We start from the raw sequence: 16836 nt of genomic DNA, 5'->3' as shown, positions 1-16836 counted from the left end.
CGCTTGCAAATATCGTAATCGTTCAGTAACTCTAGGCCACGCTTGGACTTGCGTAGCTTTCTTTCTTCTATATTGAACTTCTCAGTCCAAAAGGTAGTGAATGGTTGTCCTCCTTCCTTGAAATCGCACATGCTCACTTGGCGCACAATTTTATAGCTGTCACCAACTTGTTGTTCTATGTAGTGCCTTCGAAACCCGGGGCATCCGTTTATTCGAGATTTCCCGTCTTGTAAAATTAAAAACAACGGATCTATCAACAGGTGAGGAGGTTATCTCCCTACAAGCCATTCACGCACAAACCTTGGGAAGATGAATTGGTGGCTTTCCGTTGCCAGCCGAGGCAATCAAAATAAGGCAAGATAGAGGCAAGAAGGGGGTGCATAGCTATAGATGGTAATAAAAGTGTTAATGCAGGCTGAGACGCATAGAAAGTGAAACTGTTCACTAGCGAGGCAGCACAGTGCAATTAAATACGCCATCATGCAACATACAGCTTGGGCTAGTGATATTGTCTATAATGTAGCACTTCCCATTGACGTCGGGGATGAGGATTATAGTGTCCCAATAAAACAGATTCAAGTAATACAAAAGACTCCCGCAAAGTGAGCTAGCAAGAGTAGTCTACATTCCATTCTCTGTACGTGGGAGGCCAGAACAAGTCGGCAACTAGAAGACTTTACGAGCGGGGGCGGACCTACCATTCGAAAGCAATGCTAAATGGAAAAGCTTATACAAGTAACCTACATATGTATCTTAACGGAACGGCTGTATAATTTAATAATCGGATATCAGCTATTCTAGTCTTTTTCGGTACGTTGATTAATAAAAGACAATAAAACAAACTAGGCGTTTGCTGTTGGCTCCACGATCTAGACCTACCCCAACTTGGCTTTAATGAAGATGAAATTTGTTTGATGGTCTACACTATCCACCAGCTTCTATTAGCCTATTCGGGTCATCATAATAAGAAGTATCATGCAGGAACTCGAGTAGACAGGGGCTCTTGGGCCTGATAGTAAATTTACTACTATTAGGCTGTCATGACAATTAAGACCACATGAAGGGAAATTGTTTGCCAACAGCAGAGAAAATCGAGGAAATGCACTCAGCGTATAGAGATCCCGAACAACAAAAGTGCGTGGATCATCGATTGTAAAGCTGCTGCATTTGCCGATAAATTATCCCTGTTATAAAATCGTTTTGCGCCCCAGTATAGAGAGCTCTTCCGAGAGTTACCTTACTCTATCTCCTGTTTGTCAGAAATGAACTCCTGTTGATCTAGATTTACTGGGCTGAGCTACGCCTTTCCTAAAGGGGCCGAAAGTTGTACCCAGGTACAACTTTCGGCCCCTTTAGGAAAGGCGTTGTCCAGCTTAGCACTTTATCTGCACTAATGGAATCTCCCGGCTGGGCATAATTCGAGGCCCACTTGACTGTTGATGGCGGGCATCTATTTTTAGTGGGAGGAATACCGGCGCTAACAGCGGGCCAACTACACCTTATTACAGGAACCACGCTAAAGAGGTACGAGATTCTATTTGTGATGGTAAGATATTGACAGGCAAAGACATTCAACGATATTATCTGGCTCATAGATCCAATCGTTGCCTCTAATTCTTGTTTAGCACCTGCGTGTAGCTCCTTAAACCGGGAGTATATAAAATTTATTCGGATTTGCAATACGGTACCTGAAGGAGGGCAAATAGGGGGATATCAAACTACTAGAAGCATAATGGGATTGATCTGGCTAGACGATAGTATATTCGAATATATGCAATAAGCTTAATATCCGAATTGCCTAGAGAAGTGCCTGATATTATCTAGTCGGCCGTCGTCTATTCCATCTGCAGGCCTTTGATAATAAAGTTCCAAACCGCTTACTGAATATGCCCCGCGGTTTCACTTGACGCCCAGGTGGGATCGAACAACTCAGCCTTTGCCTATATAAAGGCTGGTTTGGGAATCATGTTCACCATTGTTTTTCTAAGTAAATCTCGGACAACTACCAACACTAAGATCTACAATTTCCAAAAAATTCAATCTCGAAATATGCCTTTGAATGCTGTTCGCAATTTATCTTCTACTGCCGGACGAGGCATACTCAAACGCATTGGCAAGGTGGACATAGAGGATGTCCGTAGAATGAACGGCGTTGAAGGGGACAAATGGGTCACGTCTGTCAACAAAGTGCGGGACGATATAGAAGCTCAGGTAAGAAACCGGCTTTTTAATTGTTTCGAAGCGTAAGAAATACTAACATTCATACATGATGATAGTATGACGGTGTGAAGGAGTATGAGATTCAGTATGCACCTAACCCTGTTGTGCTTTTCATGTTAGAGTTAACATCACTTTCCAGGGGTGCGAGAGCCCACAAATCCTCCAAGGATCCGACGGACCCAGATGACGTCATAACCATTGCCTTTTACAGCCAGAACGGTACACGGCAGCTCAGCGGCCACGTTCATGTTGATGGGACATATAACATAGCTGAAAGTCGTGCAGGAAAGGGAAAAGGCAAAGGACAGGGAAAGAAGTAGCTCGTTAGGATGTGCCGAAGACGACATTGGGGTCATAGGCATATATCATTCCTAGTCCACAATCTGCTTTGAATAAGTGGTATTTCCTCTATTTGAATTTGGCATTTTTTCATTACTTGTCCCCCCAGTGATTGGTGGAAAACAATGTGCAGATGAACTGATTAGAGAGGGCCTATGTATTCTATTAAAGTTAGGAATATCCTGGCGAATCATCGCTAATTACTTAGTCACATACCCAGCAGTGGCATTAGTTACTGGCTAAACCATATGTGTGACCTTTAACCTTGATCACATTATACAAAAAACAAATCTTTTGACAGTTTGTATATTCCCCCACAGTAGCACTAACGTTGATGAATGTTTTCACCCATGTTGCAGAAGTGGAGGTTTTGATATTCCTTTCGAGAAGTTCTAGATCGAAGATTGAGATATAATTAGTCGTATACACTTCCCAAACAGGAGCGGATGACTACCAGTCATCCCAATCCGATGGTGACTAAATGTCGGCTGCCAAGAACACCATGATAGGGGAAGTGAGGATAAGTCTGGCAAATAAGGCGAAACAAAAAGTATGAACTTCTTAGCGCCTGGTTTTACCTTTGTTATAGTACTCTGCTTAATAGTTTGATATTTATAGGCGCAATAACGACCTAACAGACTCCATCGAATAATTGAGCCGGAGAGCGATTATTTTCAAGTGATAGATCGGTTATACCAACTTGGTGATGTTACCGAACTAAGTGGGTCCGGGTGGAACGAACGCTCTGGTTGGATAAACCTAGGAAATGACGCATGTTATTTCATCCGCGGCGCGTTCCGTAGCAGACTTTCGTGTTTATTAAAGGCAGCAAGCACAGCACATCCACCCCAAGTCGGATAATATTTAATAATGACATTCCTTCTCAGACGAACTTTGTCAAGTCACTTGCGGATAGGCACTATCTACAACGTGTCAAATCTTCAAGCCGCTTTTACTTTGCACCCTAGAATGACAATGTCCTCACAGCAGATAGCTACCGGTTAGTTCAAGAAATTATCAGCGAATTCCTGGGTAGAAGATCATTGCTGAACTCTCCAGAAAAAGGACGATCGTTTCCCACGAGTGGATTTAAAGCTATTGAGTCTAATCTGTTAATTGAAGAGGAAGAATTGCCTGATTACCGAGCTGATCGATTCTATCCTGTTCATCTGGGTGACATTTTCCAGAAACGCTACCAAGTAGTTGCAAAACTTGGTTTTGGCACTTCATCAACCACTTGGTTAGCTCGGGATTTGAAGTAAGTATATACGGCTCATAGTACTATAATACTGATTTGATAAATGCAGAGACCGTCTCTATGTTGCTCTGAAGGTGTGTGTAAGTACGTCATTAGTCCATCGTGAACTTCCGTTTTACAATCATATCGGCGTCTGTATGGCAAGCAGTACACATCGTGGTCGAAGTAACATCCGAAGACTGATGGACTCGTTCGAAATTGTCGGTGAACATGGCAAGCATACGACCCTTGTCTTTGAGGCTGCACAGATGAGCCTGCGTGATATGAAGTTGGTCTTTCGGCCCGAAGGGTTCGACGAAGATTTTGTTCGCGGTGCCATTATTGAGCTTCTTGAAGCTTTAGATTTCCTTCACACCCAGGGAGAAGTTGTTCATACCGGTAATTTTTCACCTGTTTTCTATTGGCCTAATCTACCTCTTGTCCTTTCGCTAATTGACCCCAGATATACACCCAGGCAATATGCTTCTAGGTCTTTATGATAATGATTTGATGCAAAAGCTTGAAGAAAAAGAATTCACGTCTCCCGTACCTCGCAAGGCAGTGTCATCTACTCGGACAATTTATCTTTCGCGCTTGATGCGCCCCAAGGAAGGTCCAATGTTATTATCTGATTTCGGTGAAGCTAGAATTGGCCCAGGGCCACACGGTGGTGATATAATGCCACTGGAGTACCGGGCTCCGGAGACATTGCTTTATATAGGGTGGAGCTATCCGGTCGATATCTGGAGTGTTGGCTTGACGGTAAGTCTCGACACTAGTATTTATATTATAGTCTTCTTTTGCAACTCAGATGTTAACAATATTTGAAGGCATGGGACCTTCTTGAGTCAAAAAGACTCTTCACGGCGCGTGATGAAGATGGCGATCTATACGACGCTGCTCATCTTTCCCAGCTTATTGCCACGTTGGGCCCACCACCACCCGAATTTCTAGCTAGGAATCCGCGAAGAAGAGCTGACTTTTGGGACGAACAAGGTATGCCACTTACCCAACAAAATTGGTAGATTATATGTGTAAACTATTCGCTCTAGTTAATTATTCTCCGTTGGTTTTATTAATACTGTTGGTATAGGGAACTGGCTGGGTCTTGCACCTATCCCGAAGTTGCGGACAATGGAAGCTCTTGAGACTCGATTGCAGGATAAGTCAGGATTTCTTCGATTCATTCGAAGAGCTCTGACCTGGATGCCAGAGAAGAGAGCGACAGCAAAGGAACTCTTGCAAGACCCTTGGTTGACGGCTGGAGAGCATAAGGCATAGGTTGATATCAAGCAAGCAACCCACGTATATGTGTATATACCTGTCACAAGTTTTATCACATACCAGAGTCATACTCCAAACTCATTCCGTTCATTCTCAGGATAGCAAGAAGCCATCAATTAGGTTAAGCTCGAGTAGATTGGAGCTAGTTAAAAGATAATAATACCATGTCATTGGGATTTCGGCTAGTACTCCATGCAGAAGAGCGGTAACGGCGGGGAAGAGTTGAAGTCCTCACGCCCATCCTCGGCTGAACCATACCATTAATTAAGATGCAATCTCATGTCTAAGCATCCATCGATATGCAAGATGAAGACTGTCAGTCAGATATACCTCTCCTCATTCTATCCTATACTGACTAAAGTAAAAGTTTGATGTTCTGAGGGTGATGTGGAGTCCACTCGTTAGATACATCACGTGCTTCTCTGCCCAACCATGAGCCAGAAAATATTGGCCAACATCAAAAAGTCTTGTGCCCGCCCCTCCATGCCCCTCACACTATTAACCATAATCATAATGAATACTAGTCCTCGGGTAATCGCCACAATTTATTAAAGGTTTGTTTTATTGGGACTCTCTTGTACCTTATTAACATATTTCTATACAGTGAACCTTTACGTGATATTCTTAAGACCATCGTATACACCAAAATGAGACGTCCTTTGAGTGCCGATGCCGAGAAGATTCGAGGGGAGATCAAGGAGATGATACGGGAAACAGCCACTGAAAAACAGACCTATTCAAAAAAGGTGGACCGCCTCCGAAGCGATGATGGAAGAATAATGTATGCTGGAGATGCCCTGTCGAAAAAAGTTGTTGAATTACGTGACCTTCTGTCCATTGGCACGGTATGCGTCTCTCTCGAAGTTACTATTCATGTAGGTTGCTTATGGGGTATTAGGAATTTGGATGGACAGTCTGGCATTTTCCGACCGCAGAGGATCTTATCAATGAGAATAACTCAATGTATCTTGTTCCTCTCTCCAGCGATTCAACCATAACACCAGGAGGGCCATTGACTGAAGGTTATCTTATACACATCACCGATAAACAAACACTTAGCTCCTGCGCGACAATCATCATTTACATGAGGTGATACTTTTTTTAATTCCAGTTCATTCGAAACGTTTTATTTGTTTTGGAAGGACAAGCATGGTAAAAGATAGAATTAGTTGGGTTATGCAACTATTACTATCGATTGGGAAGAAGAGACATGATTCCCGCGCCGATTAAGCCCATTCAAAGCATCCGGCCGTGTCTCTGTACATCCTGGGCCTAATCGATACTGCTCTTTCCATCCCTGCGTTGAGTTCGCGTCATGATGTTCATGTTCGAAGGAATGATTTGTGCCAGTTTTAGGAGTTCGCCCGCAAGCCGTGTCTATCTGGGTGATATGAGGATGACTACTTTGGCCAGAAGTTGACAAGTATGTTTGTTGGTCGAATGTAACTTGGTTTGACTCGGAGTTCTGTTGGCTGGTTTGGTCTGAAACGGATATCGGTGTATAGTATAGATAAGGTCGCGGATTGAATTGACCAGGTATAGTATCAACCTGGGGAGGTATACCCTGGCTATTTGATCTAGATAATGCCATATGTGGGTGCTGGAGAAACAAATGATGAATAGTAGTAGCAGGAATAGTATCTGACTGCTGATAGAAGGGATTGTCTAGGACCTCAGACGTTGGCGTGTAATGTAGGTAAGGTCGTGGATCAAACTCCCTTGGGGTCACATCCATTTGATCAGGTTCAAACTGATTATTTGACTGGGGTACAATATGTGGTTCCTGGATGGGACGCTGAGTAGGAAGAATATCAGACTGCTGGGTGAAAGGATGGCTTGGCGTGTAATGTAGGTATGGTCGTGGGTTAAATCCGCTTGGAGACATATCCATTTGATCGGGTTCATACTGGTTATCTGACTGTGGTACTATACGCGGTTCATGGATAGAATGCTGAGCAGGAAGAATATCAGACTGCTGGGTGAAAGGATAGCTTGGCGTGTAATGTAAATATGGTCGCGGATTAAATCCGCCTGGAGACACATCCATTTGAGGTTCAAACTGATTATTCGATTGGGACACTATAGGCGGCTCCTGAATGGGATGCTGAGCAGGAAGAGTATCAGACTGCTGGGTGAGAGGATGGTTTGGCGTGTAATGTAGGTAAGGTCGTGGGTTAACATTTCTTGACTCCGTTTCCGTCTCACTCCGCTCTGAGCAGTTATTAGAGCCGGGCAGTGTATTATGCTCCGGCTGGGGAAGCAAGGGTTGGACTTCATTTGGCTGCTGGTCTGATACGCTATGCTCTGTCTGAGTCGCAATATATGCGGGTTCACTTACTTCTCCGGAGATGAGGGTCGTGTACGTTGCAGTGTCTTGCGCGTTTCCATGAGATACTTCCATGCCTCTAGTTGTGCTTCCTATATACGTAACGTGTCCTGGAGGTTGCAGCGGCATGGAATAGACTCCGGAATCCCTGCTGCTGCTATTGTTGGTACCCTTAGTATGAGGTGGAATTTGACTGCGGCGCTTTGGCTCTTTATACAATAAAAAGTCTTCGCGCATTAGCGACTTGCGAATACATTCCCATAGGTAATTGAAAATGTCGGATGCTAGATCATTCACGGCGTCGTATTTAGGGTCCGGATATAGGCCACGATCTCTTAGGCGTTGTACCTTCGGTGCCCGCTTTTCCCCACTTAAAGGGATCTTTCTTAAGCTAATATATCTTAGAAAATGGGATATATATGCATTTGTCATATGGATACGTACCAGTCATTACTCATGTCCAGAGGCAATCGGAATAAGAACCCAAGATATTCCCTCCTAGTATTGTGTTGACTGCAACCACCGACTGTATTACTTTCCTCATCTGACTCGTCTTCATCTTGGGCCCCTACTCCTTGAAGTTCTTTGCAGAGCAATTCTAGTCTCCTGCCAATTTTGCCCCAGGTATCACAATGCAAGCTAACCTGTTCACGACTATCATTGACAATCCCTGAATTTACAAGGAGTGCCACAGTTCTGTTGACACTCGCCACCTGCTTTTTTTTACCACCAGTCGCCTTAAGGAGACGATAAAATATAACCATGAGGAACCTTGCACGCCAAGTATCCTTTTCCCCACGATCTCCTAGTTCCGAGAGGTATTTGTATGACCCAGCAATGGGAATTCTCGTATCAAGTGTAATAGAATCGCTTTCGTTAAAAAAGCTAGCGGGGTTTGATTTCCATTTTGAGAGTGATTCGACGAGTGTTTTAGATACGCTTGTATCGGGGGGCGCCACAGGATTTGTAGGTTTACGACGGTCACTCTTGCATATTGCAGCCTTCGGTACAGCTGGCACTTGTTTCCAGAGAACATTTAAATTGCTTAGAAACTTCTGTATATCAGTATAATAGTCAATGTACAAGGGTAGAGATCACCTTACTTCGTTATCAGCAAGGAGGTCCCGTATGTCGTGACGCCCACAACAATCTGCAGTAATACATTCAGCTTGGAGTTTTGCAAGAACAAGTTTACTTTCAGTTAATCCCATTTTGGACAAAGCTCGATACTAGGCAACGCATGAAATAAATGCTGTTAATAGATATGGATTATAACATGAGGTCTTCTTACCCCGCATATCCACTTGTCGCTCCTTGGTTAACGACTGGGCGTTGATCCGAACTCAATTTACGCTCTTACTATTCTCCGTTCCGGCATAATCCTCGACTCCCGGCAGAAATGTAGCTAAGACGCTAATAACAAAATCAGTTAATATAACATCTATCTATCTCTTGAATATAAATAATATATGTCTCAAATTGCCTGAATTGTTCTTCGTGGATAACAATGTATGGGATATAAGGACCAATATATGTCAGAGCCTATGAGAGCCTAAGGCATAGACCACGTGACCTGACCACAACACCAAGGAATCTCTTAAAGTAGATTTAGACCATAAGACAATCAATCATATACACGTGAGCTACACCAGCTCCATCAATATATATGTACCTATTCCGCCAATGTGAGATCCTCCTAGAAAGAACTGTAGTAGGATCAAGCTTATATTTACACTAGGATGGATGGATGGATGGATGGATGATTTCATTTACCCTGACCCCTCGCAAATTTTAAAGCGATATGCAGGCTACCACAACTATATATATCCTTGTATGTACATGTAGACTGTGCCACTTCCTGAAAACGAGCTTAGAGCCTCGTTGCGGCCTATCGTGGCCTAGCTGCCGTTCTCGCTGTTAGGCTGCCCTCTAGGCGCGCGACTTCGGAACCGTTGTGATGCCTCTGCAAAGTCCAACACTGCTTCGATTGTACTGGCTCGTGAGGCAGTATCTACTTGCCTTTCCTTACCTTCACTGCCCCCTAGCAGTACCGACACGTTATTAAACGCGTCCCTGACTTTCATCCGGAGCTCTTGCCGGGGTACCTTTAACAGTGGGCAGTCTACCAAGACATGGACTACTGTTTCTTGTGCGCCACATGCGCACTGGTCGTCCTCCCGAAACCCGAAGGTCTTCCCATAGGTAGCTAGCCAGAAGTGGCCCGCCCGCATTTGTATCAGCAGGTAAGCCCGATTCCGTCGTGGTGAACCGTACAGCCGTCTTGTATACGCCGCAGGTAGTGTACTGTCGATCTTGCGAAGATGACTCCCTTTCTTGGATGTCTTCCACTCCTGCTCCCACTGGCAACGGATATGGTTGCGAATAGTGGTCTTCTCTCTTGATAAGAGGGGTCGAAACGGGTGTGTCTTGCCTGGAATTGCCGCTTCCTTGGCCAATTGATCTGCTGCGTCGTTTCCCGGGTCGTCACAGTGCCCTGGTATCCACTGAAGGCGGAGTGTGATCCCTCTTGCTCTGGCTTCTGTGGCTGCCTGAAGGACAGCGTAGGTGATCCGTTGTCCTGGCTTGTTTCCTGGGTTATGAACCGCTTGCAGAGCAGATTTGCTGTCGCAAAGGATCGTTGCCGATAGCGCATATCTACTTGTTGTTCTCCGGGTTCGATGGGCAAGTTTAACTACTAAGCTGATCGCATGGAATATGCCGATCAGTTCGGCGGCGTGGACCGACCACTGGTCCATGGGCCCGACTTGGGTCTGCCGGAATTCAGTGATTTCTAGGTTTTCATTCAGTGTCACGGCTGCGGCGCCCAGGTGGCCCTGGCGTCCGGAGGCGTCCGAGTAGACTGTGATATCGGGGATAGCCCGTACGGCAGACGCTCTCTCCCTGGCCGCCTCTCGGTCTCGCTCGACTTCGATCTCTTCAAATGCTGGAGGCCTCCAAGGTGGGAGCGGTCTTGGGTCAATTGTTTCTAGTCTGTCCAGCCTTTCTAACTTCATCGTCTTCAAGGCTTCTGCTAGGGGAAATCGAGCAGCTGTGCAAGTGTTGTTCTTACGTTTCTGTGCTCGCGACAGTGTAATCCACACAGGGTGGCCCTGTGGGAGGGTATGCAGTCTTGCTATGGTGTTTTGTGCCCGGAGGCGGAGACGGAGGTGTGTCGGCAGTAAGTATGCTTCTACCTCCAGTGTTGAAGTTGCTACTGTTTTGAAGGAGGACAGAATGCGGATAAGTGCAGCTCGTTGGACTGTCCCCAGTAGTCGCAAGTGTGCTTTGTCTCGGAGAGGGTCATGCCAGACAGTCGACGCGTAGTCCAACACTGGGGTCACGCATGCCTGGTATACCTGTCTTATCTGCTCTGGACGCAGCTGTCTCAGTCCGCCAAGGGCAATGTTCACTTTGGTTGCCCGTTTGACTGCTTGCTGCACGTTCTCCTTCCAACGCAGCTCTTGGTCGAAAACCACCCCCAGCAGCTTTGCCGCAGGTGGCGGTTCGATTACCTTGCCATCCATGATAATGCGTCCCTTCACTTGTTCACATTTCTTCCTTGTAAGATGGATTAGCTCCGTTTTCTCGGCGGCGAAACAGGATCCCGTTCTTCGAGCCCATGCCTCTATGCGTGGAATGTCTTCAGTTTGAATCTTAGCTAGGTTTGCTTCCGCTGATGGTCCTACTCGCCACCGGAAGTAGTCGTCGATAAAGGCTGAGGCACCGCCGTAAAAGTCGACTGGTTGGTCTACCAAATCAGAGTTGAAGAACGCGAACAGGATCGGGGATAGCGGTGACCCTTGCGCTAGTCCAGCGTTTTCCAGGGATGCCACCTCAGTTTCGAAGTCATCGAATCCGATGCTGGCGGAACGTTCGCTCATGAAGCTAGCGATCCACGCTATAGCGACAGCCGGTATGCGCTTGGCTTGCAGGCGGGCTTCTAGACTGGTTTTGTTGACCCCGTTAAAGGCGCCTTTCAGGTCGAAGGCCACGAGGGTGATCACTTTCTGTTTGTACCACGCCCGGTCTATTGCATTGCCTAGGACCAGGAGGGCTTGTTCGGTGGTTCGAACAAGTAGAGATCGATTTTGAGCCCCGGTGTGCCAATTGGGCGCTCAAGGAGTCTCACCTACAATACTGGTATCAAAATCTTAAGCTAGCTACGGAGCAGAGTATGCGACCACTTGCTCATCGCAGTGAAGAAACAGTGAATAAGTTGCAGGAAGTTGGATTTACAGAAATCCGCCATCATCAAATTAGACTGCCTCTCAGCCCGTGGCATCAGGATGACCAAGAGCGGCTGGTTGGCCGTTGGTACGGTTTGGCGTTTTTACAGAGCATGGAGTCCCTAAGTCTTGCACCTTTCAGCCGCATCCTAGGCTGGTCGCCCGATAGGATTCATCAACTCCTCTTCAATGCAAAGTCTGAGGCATTTAATAACCAGACACAAGGATTTCACATTTTAAACATATACCAGGCACGAAAACCTACCTCTAAATAAAGGAATCTTTTCGGTGATTATTTAGTAGTAGTAGTAGTAGAAGTCGTCCTCATTATCCTGTCCTAGCGTGCCTATATTACATGGTCGCCATGTAGGGTTGAGCCGTCCAGCGGCTCCGTAGAACACTGCCTGCAGTGGCTGCGGGAGTAGTGAGATAACAGTATATAGCAGATAAAACAAAAGAACACAAGATAGTTCTACATCTAGAGCTTAACCCCTAAAGCCCACCCTCAGTCTCTCTGCACCTCTACCGGCTTCCGTATCACCGGCTATGCCGTACAGCCTTATAGCCATGTTCCACCGCCGTTGATGGTTTACGCCTCATCTTTATATGACTCAGTGATTTAGTCGACCTGAACTAGTCCACTATTTCGCTCGTGTTTTATCTTCACCAAGTTCAGTATCCTATTTGTTATTGCCTTGTTCTTGCGTCGAGCCAGTTGCCACTGGATCCACCATTTGGAACTGTGATAATAAGCCTGTTTTGAGCATAAACTCTGCTACTGGCAGAGCTGCCTTCGACTCCCGAGGGAGCTGGTTGAATGATAGGGTCCCCGGGACCTTTCTCCGCCAGAGATCCCGCCACATGTCCGTGCGGAGTTGCCCTAAAAGAGGACATTCTGTCATGATGTGTTGGGGGTTCTGGTTACCTAGCCCGCACCCACATCTAGCATCTTGGCAGACATTGATGCTGGTAAGGTATTGGTTCAGCCCTATACGCCCCGTGCGCAGCTGTATGAGGACTGAGGAGGCTGCTCTCCGTAGCCCCTTCCAGTACCGCAGGACCTGCGGACCAGGCGCCAGAATAAGACGTTTTGTTGGTCACTTGTCTTCTACCTCTTCCCACAAGATCGCAATAATTAATCTAAGCTAGCTGTAATCTAGAACACCTAGCAGCTCTACCACGAAATATGATGGTTCAAGAAAGCTCAGACAGGGTTCTTTGGATTGATTTCGATCGTGCCCAAACCTTCTCGTATGACTCAATCACAATTCGCCAACGGCAATGGCTGGAAGAGGAAGATGAATTGGTGGACTATTTTGTTGATGCTCTTGTATGGATGAATAAGACTTCATTATTGCTTTTACAGGCTAACTGACCTATGACTAGGCGGCAGACTACAAGGAAGGTAAGATTCATCGTACATGGGAGTGTTATTATGAGTACATACAATCCCACCATGCTCCTGCTCGACAGACTAAGGCTTAGCTAGCTAAATTGACAATAGTAGTATTTACGAATTCTCTTGAGTGTTTAATCGCAAACCCGCCAGGTACACTCCCGCAAAATCATTCATGACATAAGACACTACGGCAAGGAATTGGCTATATTGGTCTCAAAAGAGAAAACATGTGTTGGATAGAATATCCGCATAGGATTCTGACAATATTAAGTTTCGACTCTGGGGCATGTATTCTGAAGAAGTAGCAGGAATAGGTCGCCTTATTCCTAGTACTGTAAAAGGGAAGTAGAAGGCCTAGTGGCCGTCTGTTTGCCGCCTGTTTACTCTGATGAAGTCCAAAGTTTGGGCGTAAATGCCATTGTGGCTATGCAAGGCGGCCAGGAACGCCTGCTTTTTAAAGCGCAAAGGTGTTATCCAATAGACAGGGTAGAAGGGAAGCAAAGTGGGTAATAAGGTTCGCTTTTGGGTAAGTTTTCGCGAGATCGCGCGTTCTCGGGTGAGCATCGGCCAGCCGCTCACCCCATCTATTGTGCACTCACCCAAGCTCACCCTAGGTCGCGCGACCGTAAAGCGGCTCACCCGCTAGCTCACCCGGGCGGCAGCCACCCGACTTCTGGCCGCGTTTAAGCCACACGCCGGGAGGTTAGTAGTTGGGTGGGTGACCACCAGCGAATCCCTCCTGTTGTATGTTTTTCTTTTTTGGAATATTTTCGTGGAATCATCGTAATTGAGCGAGTTTACGCAAAAGAAAAAGGTAAATGGGGGTGGAGGGTGGTAGCCATATCTATACAACCGGCATCCACACATAGTACTCGCGTATTGATTCCTTTCGTGGAATATGTCCCAATCTATCACTTTAATGTTGTAATACACAAACTTTGTTTTTCATTTTGAGTTCTTGAAATTCTATATTCCATAAATCTAACCTAGTAGACAAGCTATATTTCATGGCAAAGGTATAAACTTCCACTGTTTATTACCTGTCGTTCTAAAACCCACCCTACCCTTTGGAGCGGACTGTAAACTATGCCCTAATTTCTAAAGCATCCTGGCCGTTAACACCTTAGTGTATATTGCTATCAAACACTTCAATATCAAAGATATTCATGCAGATAGAAAGTGTATCGGTGCTTTTCTTTTTGTTATAACCTAGACACTGCATACGAGCTCCTCCGTATCTGTGAGTTATGTTACTGACGGTTCCATGAGATCCTCTGCTTTGCACCTCGGACACACTTGGACGGGGTTGCCTCCACAATATGTCGGTGCTTCTGCCGGTGCATATCACGAAGCTAGAAACGCGAAAACAGCTGTCAAACGGTGGTCTCTGATTGGCCAAATCAGAATGGCCGAGGGTCCATCCACTTGAGCTGACACCTGGCAGCCTCAATGTGTTTGATTTTGGTGGGGTTTAGCGCCGTCTCTATAAATTGGGGCGGAGCAATCAATCCATTTAAATCCCTGCCATCTTCTGGCGACTTTCCGAGTCCTCCGCCATAGAAAGATGGGGGGATATCATGAACCTAGTGCGAGCGAATTACTGGTGACAACGCCACTCATAATTCTAGGCCTTGTCTTACTACCTCTGGTGTGGCTGGGGCTCATCCTCTGGAACCTTGGTCAGATTGTATCTCGTTCAAAGAATGCGAGGAATGCTGTATCAGACATCGGAGCATCACTAAATCTTGTTTGGGCACTGCCCGTATGCATCGCGAACAATGTATGGCTGCTGCTAGTGAAGCTCTTACGAGTCTTTTACGCGTACCGAAAGAAGTCCGCGCCGAGTTTTATCGCGCGGCGCTATTATACTGGGCTTTTCGCGACAGAGGCGCGCATCTCAGTGGATCCGTACCTTCTCCCACGGGAAGAGCAATATGAATACACCCCAATCTCGGGCGAACACAAGATCAGACTTTTGGTCATTCAACCGGGCGCGTTCGATGATTATATCTGTGGGGACCTCGTCGAGGTCAATCTCTTGCTGGGGCCGACGTTCGATGCGCTGTCATACACCTGGGCAGATGAAAAAGGCGATGCAACGCGATCGGGCAAAATCTACTGCGTGCCTGATTTCAGCGTCATTGAGATCACGAAGAACTGCGAGATGGCGATCCGACGGCTGCGACATCCCAAGAAGAGACGGCGCGTGTGGATCGATGCTGTCTGCATTAACCAACAGAATGCTCAGGAGCGGACCTATCAAATCGCGCAAATGTCCAGGATCTTCACTTCGGCCCGTCGAGTGATTGCTTACACGGGCGAGGGAACGTGTCAGACAGACATGCTGTTTGACTGGCTCAATGGCCTCGAGGCATCGGAGCTGAACGTTCCTCTGATCGGAGGATTGGACGATCTTTCTCATCCTGTCGTCACGATCAAGGAACCTGCGGACATTCGGAGGTTGATAGCCCGGATTCGGGTCGGGGTCAACGAACGACTGATCTTGATGGGCATGTACGGGAAATTTTGCGTCTCCAGATTACTGCACCGATCAGAGAGAGTGAAAGACAAGATAAACATTGACGAACCGGAGCTTACTAAATTTGCATACGAGTATTGCTCTCGAAGATGGTTTAGCCGGGTCTGGATTTTACAGGAGGTAACCCTGCCCGCTCTCCATCGCACGAGAATTGTGTGTGGGAGCAGGACCACGACGGCCGAGAGAGCACTGCATGCCCTGGGACTACTGAAAGAGGCCGGGGCAGGTAGCATTCCTCGGATATTTGTCTTGGTCCGCAAGACAACCATTCTTCCGAGACGGTCTCATCTCTTGGATATCCTCATTGAGACAAAAGACCACGCGGCCACAGATCCCCGCGATAAGATTTTTGCAGTCCTCAGTCTGGCACACAGTTTAGATGGAGGTTCCTTCCCTGAACTCGAGGCCAATTACGAACTGCAAGCAGCCCAGGTATATACCAGATATTCGGCCTTCTTCATCCAGCATCATGGGCCGGGCTTCTTCCTTGCCTTGATCCGATCGCCCCAGAAGCTTCCTGGACTCCCATCCTGGGCAGCCGACTGGACGGTGCCCTGGCCAAACAGCAGAGCCGTATCTGTGAGAGATTTCCCCGCGGTTTCAAGGCGCACACACGAGGAGAATACTGGGAATATGTTTAGTCGGGAGAACGGCTACGAGGTCCTGACACTTGTTCGCCCACAGATCCTTCGAGGCTATTTCACACGAAACGGAGCCCTGACGGGTCTAGATGGGATAGATGTGGAAGAAGTGGGGGGTTTGCACGAAAATACCGTTCTCATTGAGATATACCCAGGCTTGGCTGCGCTCCTCAGGTGTGAGGATGATTATTATGTCCTCGTCCAAGTGTGCCCACACGCAGTGTTTCGGGACAGTCTACTCGAGCTTGTCGAGAGATGGAGTACTGTTGTGGTAGATGGAATTGGTCCCGAGGAATTACAGGATCAGGATTGCCATCGCTTTGGATATCTGGGCTCGGTAAAGCCTTTTAAGATCCGGTAGCGCCATAATAGTTGTGGATTCAAGGATCAGGTGCAGACCACCCGGTATATAATTAGTTCGTAGATCCTGTGTAATCCATGCACATCACTTGACTAGATGGTGTCGCCCATATATTGGGTGTCATTAAGAATACACTAGATTCCCTGCATTGGTGTCTTATACCCTAGTAGCCCCCGGTACCCAGAGTACATGGCAATATATCTGTGTCCATGTTATCTGTGCCATTTGTGATAGGCTAGCCCTTTCATAGACGTATGATGATTT

The 16836-nt window shown here is 46.6% G+C and overlaps 7 protein-coding genes across 7 annotated transcripts; 6 read left to right on the top strand and 1 right to left on the bottom strand.

The window, feature by feature from the left end:
- Positions 1-2049: 2049 nt before the first annotated feature.
- BDV37DRAFT_286569 (uncharacterized protein) lies at positions 2050-2540 on the top strand (the record flags this gene model as incomplete). Its single annotated transcript, XM_032087943.1, has 3 exons — positions 2050-2211; positions 2277-2305; positions 2360-2540. The coding sequence occupies 3 exons, from the start codon at positions 2050-2052 to the stop codon at positions 2538-2540; spliced, it is 372 nt and encodes a 123-aa protein (XP_031937884.1).
- Positions 2541-3294: 754 nt separating this feature from the next.
- Positions 3295-5293, top strand: BDV37DRAFT_257469 (kinase-like domain-containing protein). The gene is made up of 6 exons (XM_032082954.1): positions 3295-3559; positions 3619-3817; positions 3867-4195; positions 4260-4558; positions 4627-4792; positions 4890-5293. Exons 1-6 carry the CDS (start codon positions 3430-3432, stop codon positions 5075-5077), a joined length of 1311 nt encoding a protein of 436 aa, XP_031937883.1. The 5' UTR covers positions 3295-3429; the 3' UTR covers positions 5078-5293.
- Positions 5294-5558: 265 nt separating this feature from the next.
- BDV37DRAFT_257464 (uncharacterized protein) lies at positions 5559-8693 on the bottom strand. Its single transcript, XM_032082953.1, has 6 exons — positions 8510-8693; positions 8330-8458; positions 7851-8291; positions 5980-7797; positions 5683-5926; positions 5559-5632 (listed from the first exon to the last, which is right to left on the bottom strand). The coding sequence occupies exons 2-4, from the start codon at positions 8440-8442 to the stop codon at positions 6255-6257; spliced, it is 2097 nt and encodes a 698-aa protein (XP_031937881.1). The 5' UTR covers positions 8443-8458; positions 8510-8693; the 3' UTR covers positions 5559-5632; positions 5683-5926; positions 5980-6254.
- On the top strand, positions 5569-6214 carry BDV37DRAFT_201582 (uncharacterized protein). The gene is made up of 3 exons (XM_032079860.1): positions 5569-5634; positions 5685-5925; positions 5979-6214. The coding sequence occupies exons 2-3, from the start codon at positions 5728-5730 to the stop codon at positions 6171-6173; spliced, it is 393 nt and encodes a 130-aa protein (XP_031937882.1). The 5' UTR covers positions 5569-5634; positions 5685-5727; the 3' UTR covers positions 6174-6214.
- A 3797-nt stretch (positions 8694-12490) lies between the features above and the next one.
- On the top strand, positions 12491-12875 carry BDV37DRAFT_257461 (uncharacterized protein; the record flags this gene model as incomplete). The annotated part of the gene is made up of 2 exons (XM_032082952.1): positions 12491-12724; positions 12793-12875. 2 exons carry the CDS (start codon positions 12494-12496, stop codon positions 12799-12801), a joined length of 240 nt encoding a protein of 79 aa, XP_031937880.1. The 3' UTR covers positions 12802-12875.
- Positions 12563-13272, top strand: BDV37DRAFT_201564 (uncharacterized protein). Its single transcript, XM_032079859.1, has 4 exons — positions 12563-12606; positions 12805-12962; positions 13019-13071; positions 13137-13272. The coding sequence occupies exons 2-4, from the start codon at positions 12819-12821 to the stop codon at positions 13156-13158; spliced, it is 219 nt and encodes a 72-aa protein (XP_031937879.1). The 5' UTR covers positions 12563-12606; positions 12805-12818; the 3' UTR covers positions 13159-13272.
- A 1188-nt stretch (positions 13273-14460) lies between these two features.
- On the top strand, positions 14461-16665 carry BDV37DRAFT_257460 (heterokaryon incompatibility protein-domain-containing protein). The gene has a single exon (XM_032082951.1). It carries the CDS (start codon positions 14596-14598, stop codon positions 16570-16572), a length of 1977 nt encoding a protein of 658 aa, XP_031937878.1. The 5' UTR covers positions 14461-14595; the 3' UTR covers positions 16573-16665.
- Positions 16666-16836: the final 171 nt, after the last annotated feature.

Source organism: Aspergillus pseudonomiae (genome assembly GCF_009193645.1).
Source record: "Aspergillus pseudonomiae strain CBS 119388 unplaced genomic scaffold BDV37scaffold_77, whole genome shotgun sequence".
NCBI lineage: Eukaryota > Fungi > Ascomycota > Eurotiomycetes > Eurotiales > Aspergillaceae > Aspergillus > Aspergillus pseudonomiae.
This window is presented reverse-complemented; position numbering and strand designations above follow the sequence as displayed.

What these genes read in the sequence shown, in the direction of transcription:
- BDV37DRAFT_257469 (XM_032082954.1), top strand. Translation starts at nt 3,430, where the DNA reads ATGACATTCCTTCTCAGACGAACTTTGTCAAGTCACTTGCGGATAGGC. An exon ending in TGGTTAGCTCGGGATTTGAA is followed by an intron (nt 3,818 to 3,866) that starts GTAAGTATATAC and finishes TGATAAATGCAG; the next exon opens with AGACCGTCTCTATGTTGCTC. An exon ending in GGGAGAAGTTGTTCATACCG is followed by an intron (nt 4,196 to 4,259) that starts GTAATTTTTCAC and finishes AATTGACCCCAG; the next exon opens with ATATACACCCAGGCAATATG.
- BDV37DRAFT_201582 (XM_032079860.1), top strand. Translation starts at nt 5,728, where the DNA reads ATGAGACGTCCTTTGAGTGCCGATGCCGAGAAGATTCGAGGGGAGATC. An exon ending in ACCTTCTGTCCATTGGCACG is followed by an intron (nt 5,926 to 5,978) that starts GTATGCGTCTCT and finishes ATGGGGTATTAG; the next exon opens with GAATTTGGATGGACAGTCTG.
- BDV37DRAFT_257464 (XM_032082953.1), bottom strand. Translation starts at nt 8,442, where the DNA reads ATGTTCTCTGGAAACAAGTGCCAGCTGTACCGAAGGCTGCAATATGCA. An exon ending in CAAGCGTATCTAAAACACTC is followed by an intron (nt 8,292 to 8,329) that starts GTCGAATCACTC and finishes AAACCCCGCTAG; the next exon opens with CTTTTTTAACGAAAGCGATT. An exon ending in CTGGACATGAGTAATGACTG is followed by an intron (nt 7,798 to 7,850) that starts GTACGTATCCAT and finishes AAGATATATTAG; the next exon opens with CTTAAGAAAGATCCCTTTAA.
- BDV37DRAFT_201564 (XM_032079859.1), top strand. Translation starts at nt 12,819, where the DNA reads ATGATGGTTCAAGAAAGCTCAGACAGGGTTCTTTGGATTGATTTCGAT. An exon ending in ACTATTTTGTTGATGCTCTT is followed by an intron (nt 12,963 to 13,018) that starts GTATGGATGAAT and finishes ACCTATGACTAG; the next exon opens with GCGGCAGACTACAAGGAAGG. An exon ending in ACATGGGAGTGTTATTATGA is followed by an intron (nt 13,072 to 13,136) that starts GTACATACAATC and finishes AATTGACAATAG; the next exon opens with TAGTATTTACGAATTCTCTT.
- BDV37DRAFT_257460 (XM_032082951.1), top strand. Translation starts at nt 14,596, where the DNA reads ATGGGGGGATATCATGAACCTAGTGCGAGCGAATTACTGGTGACAACG.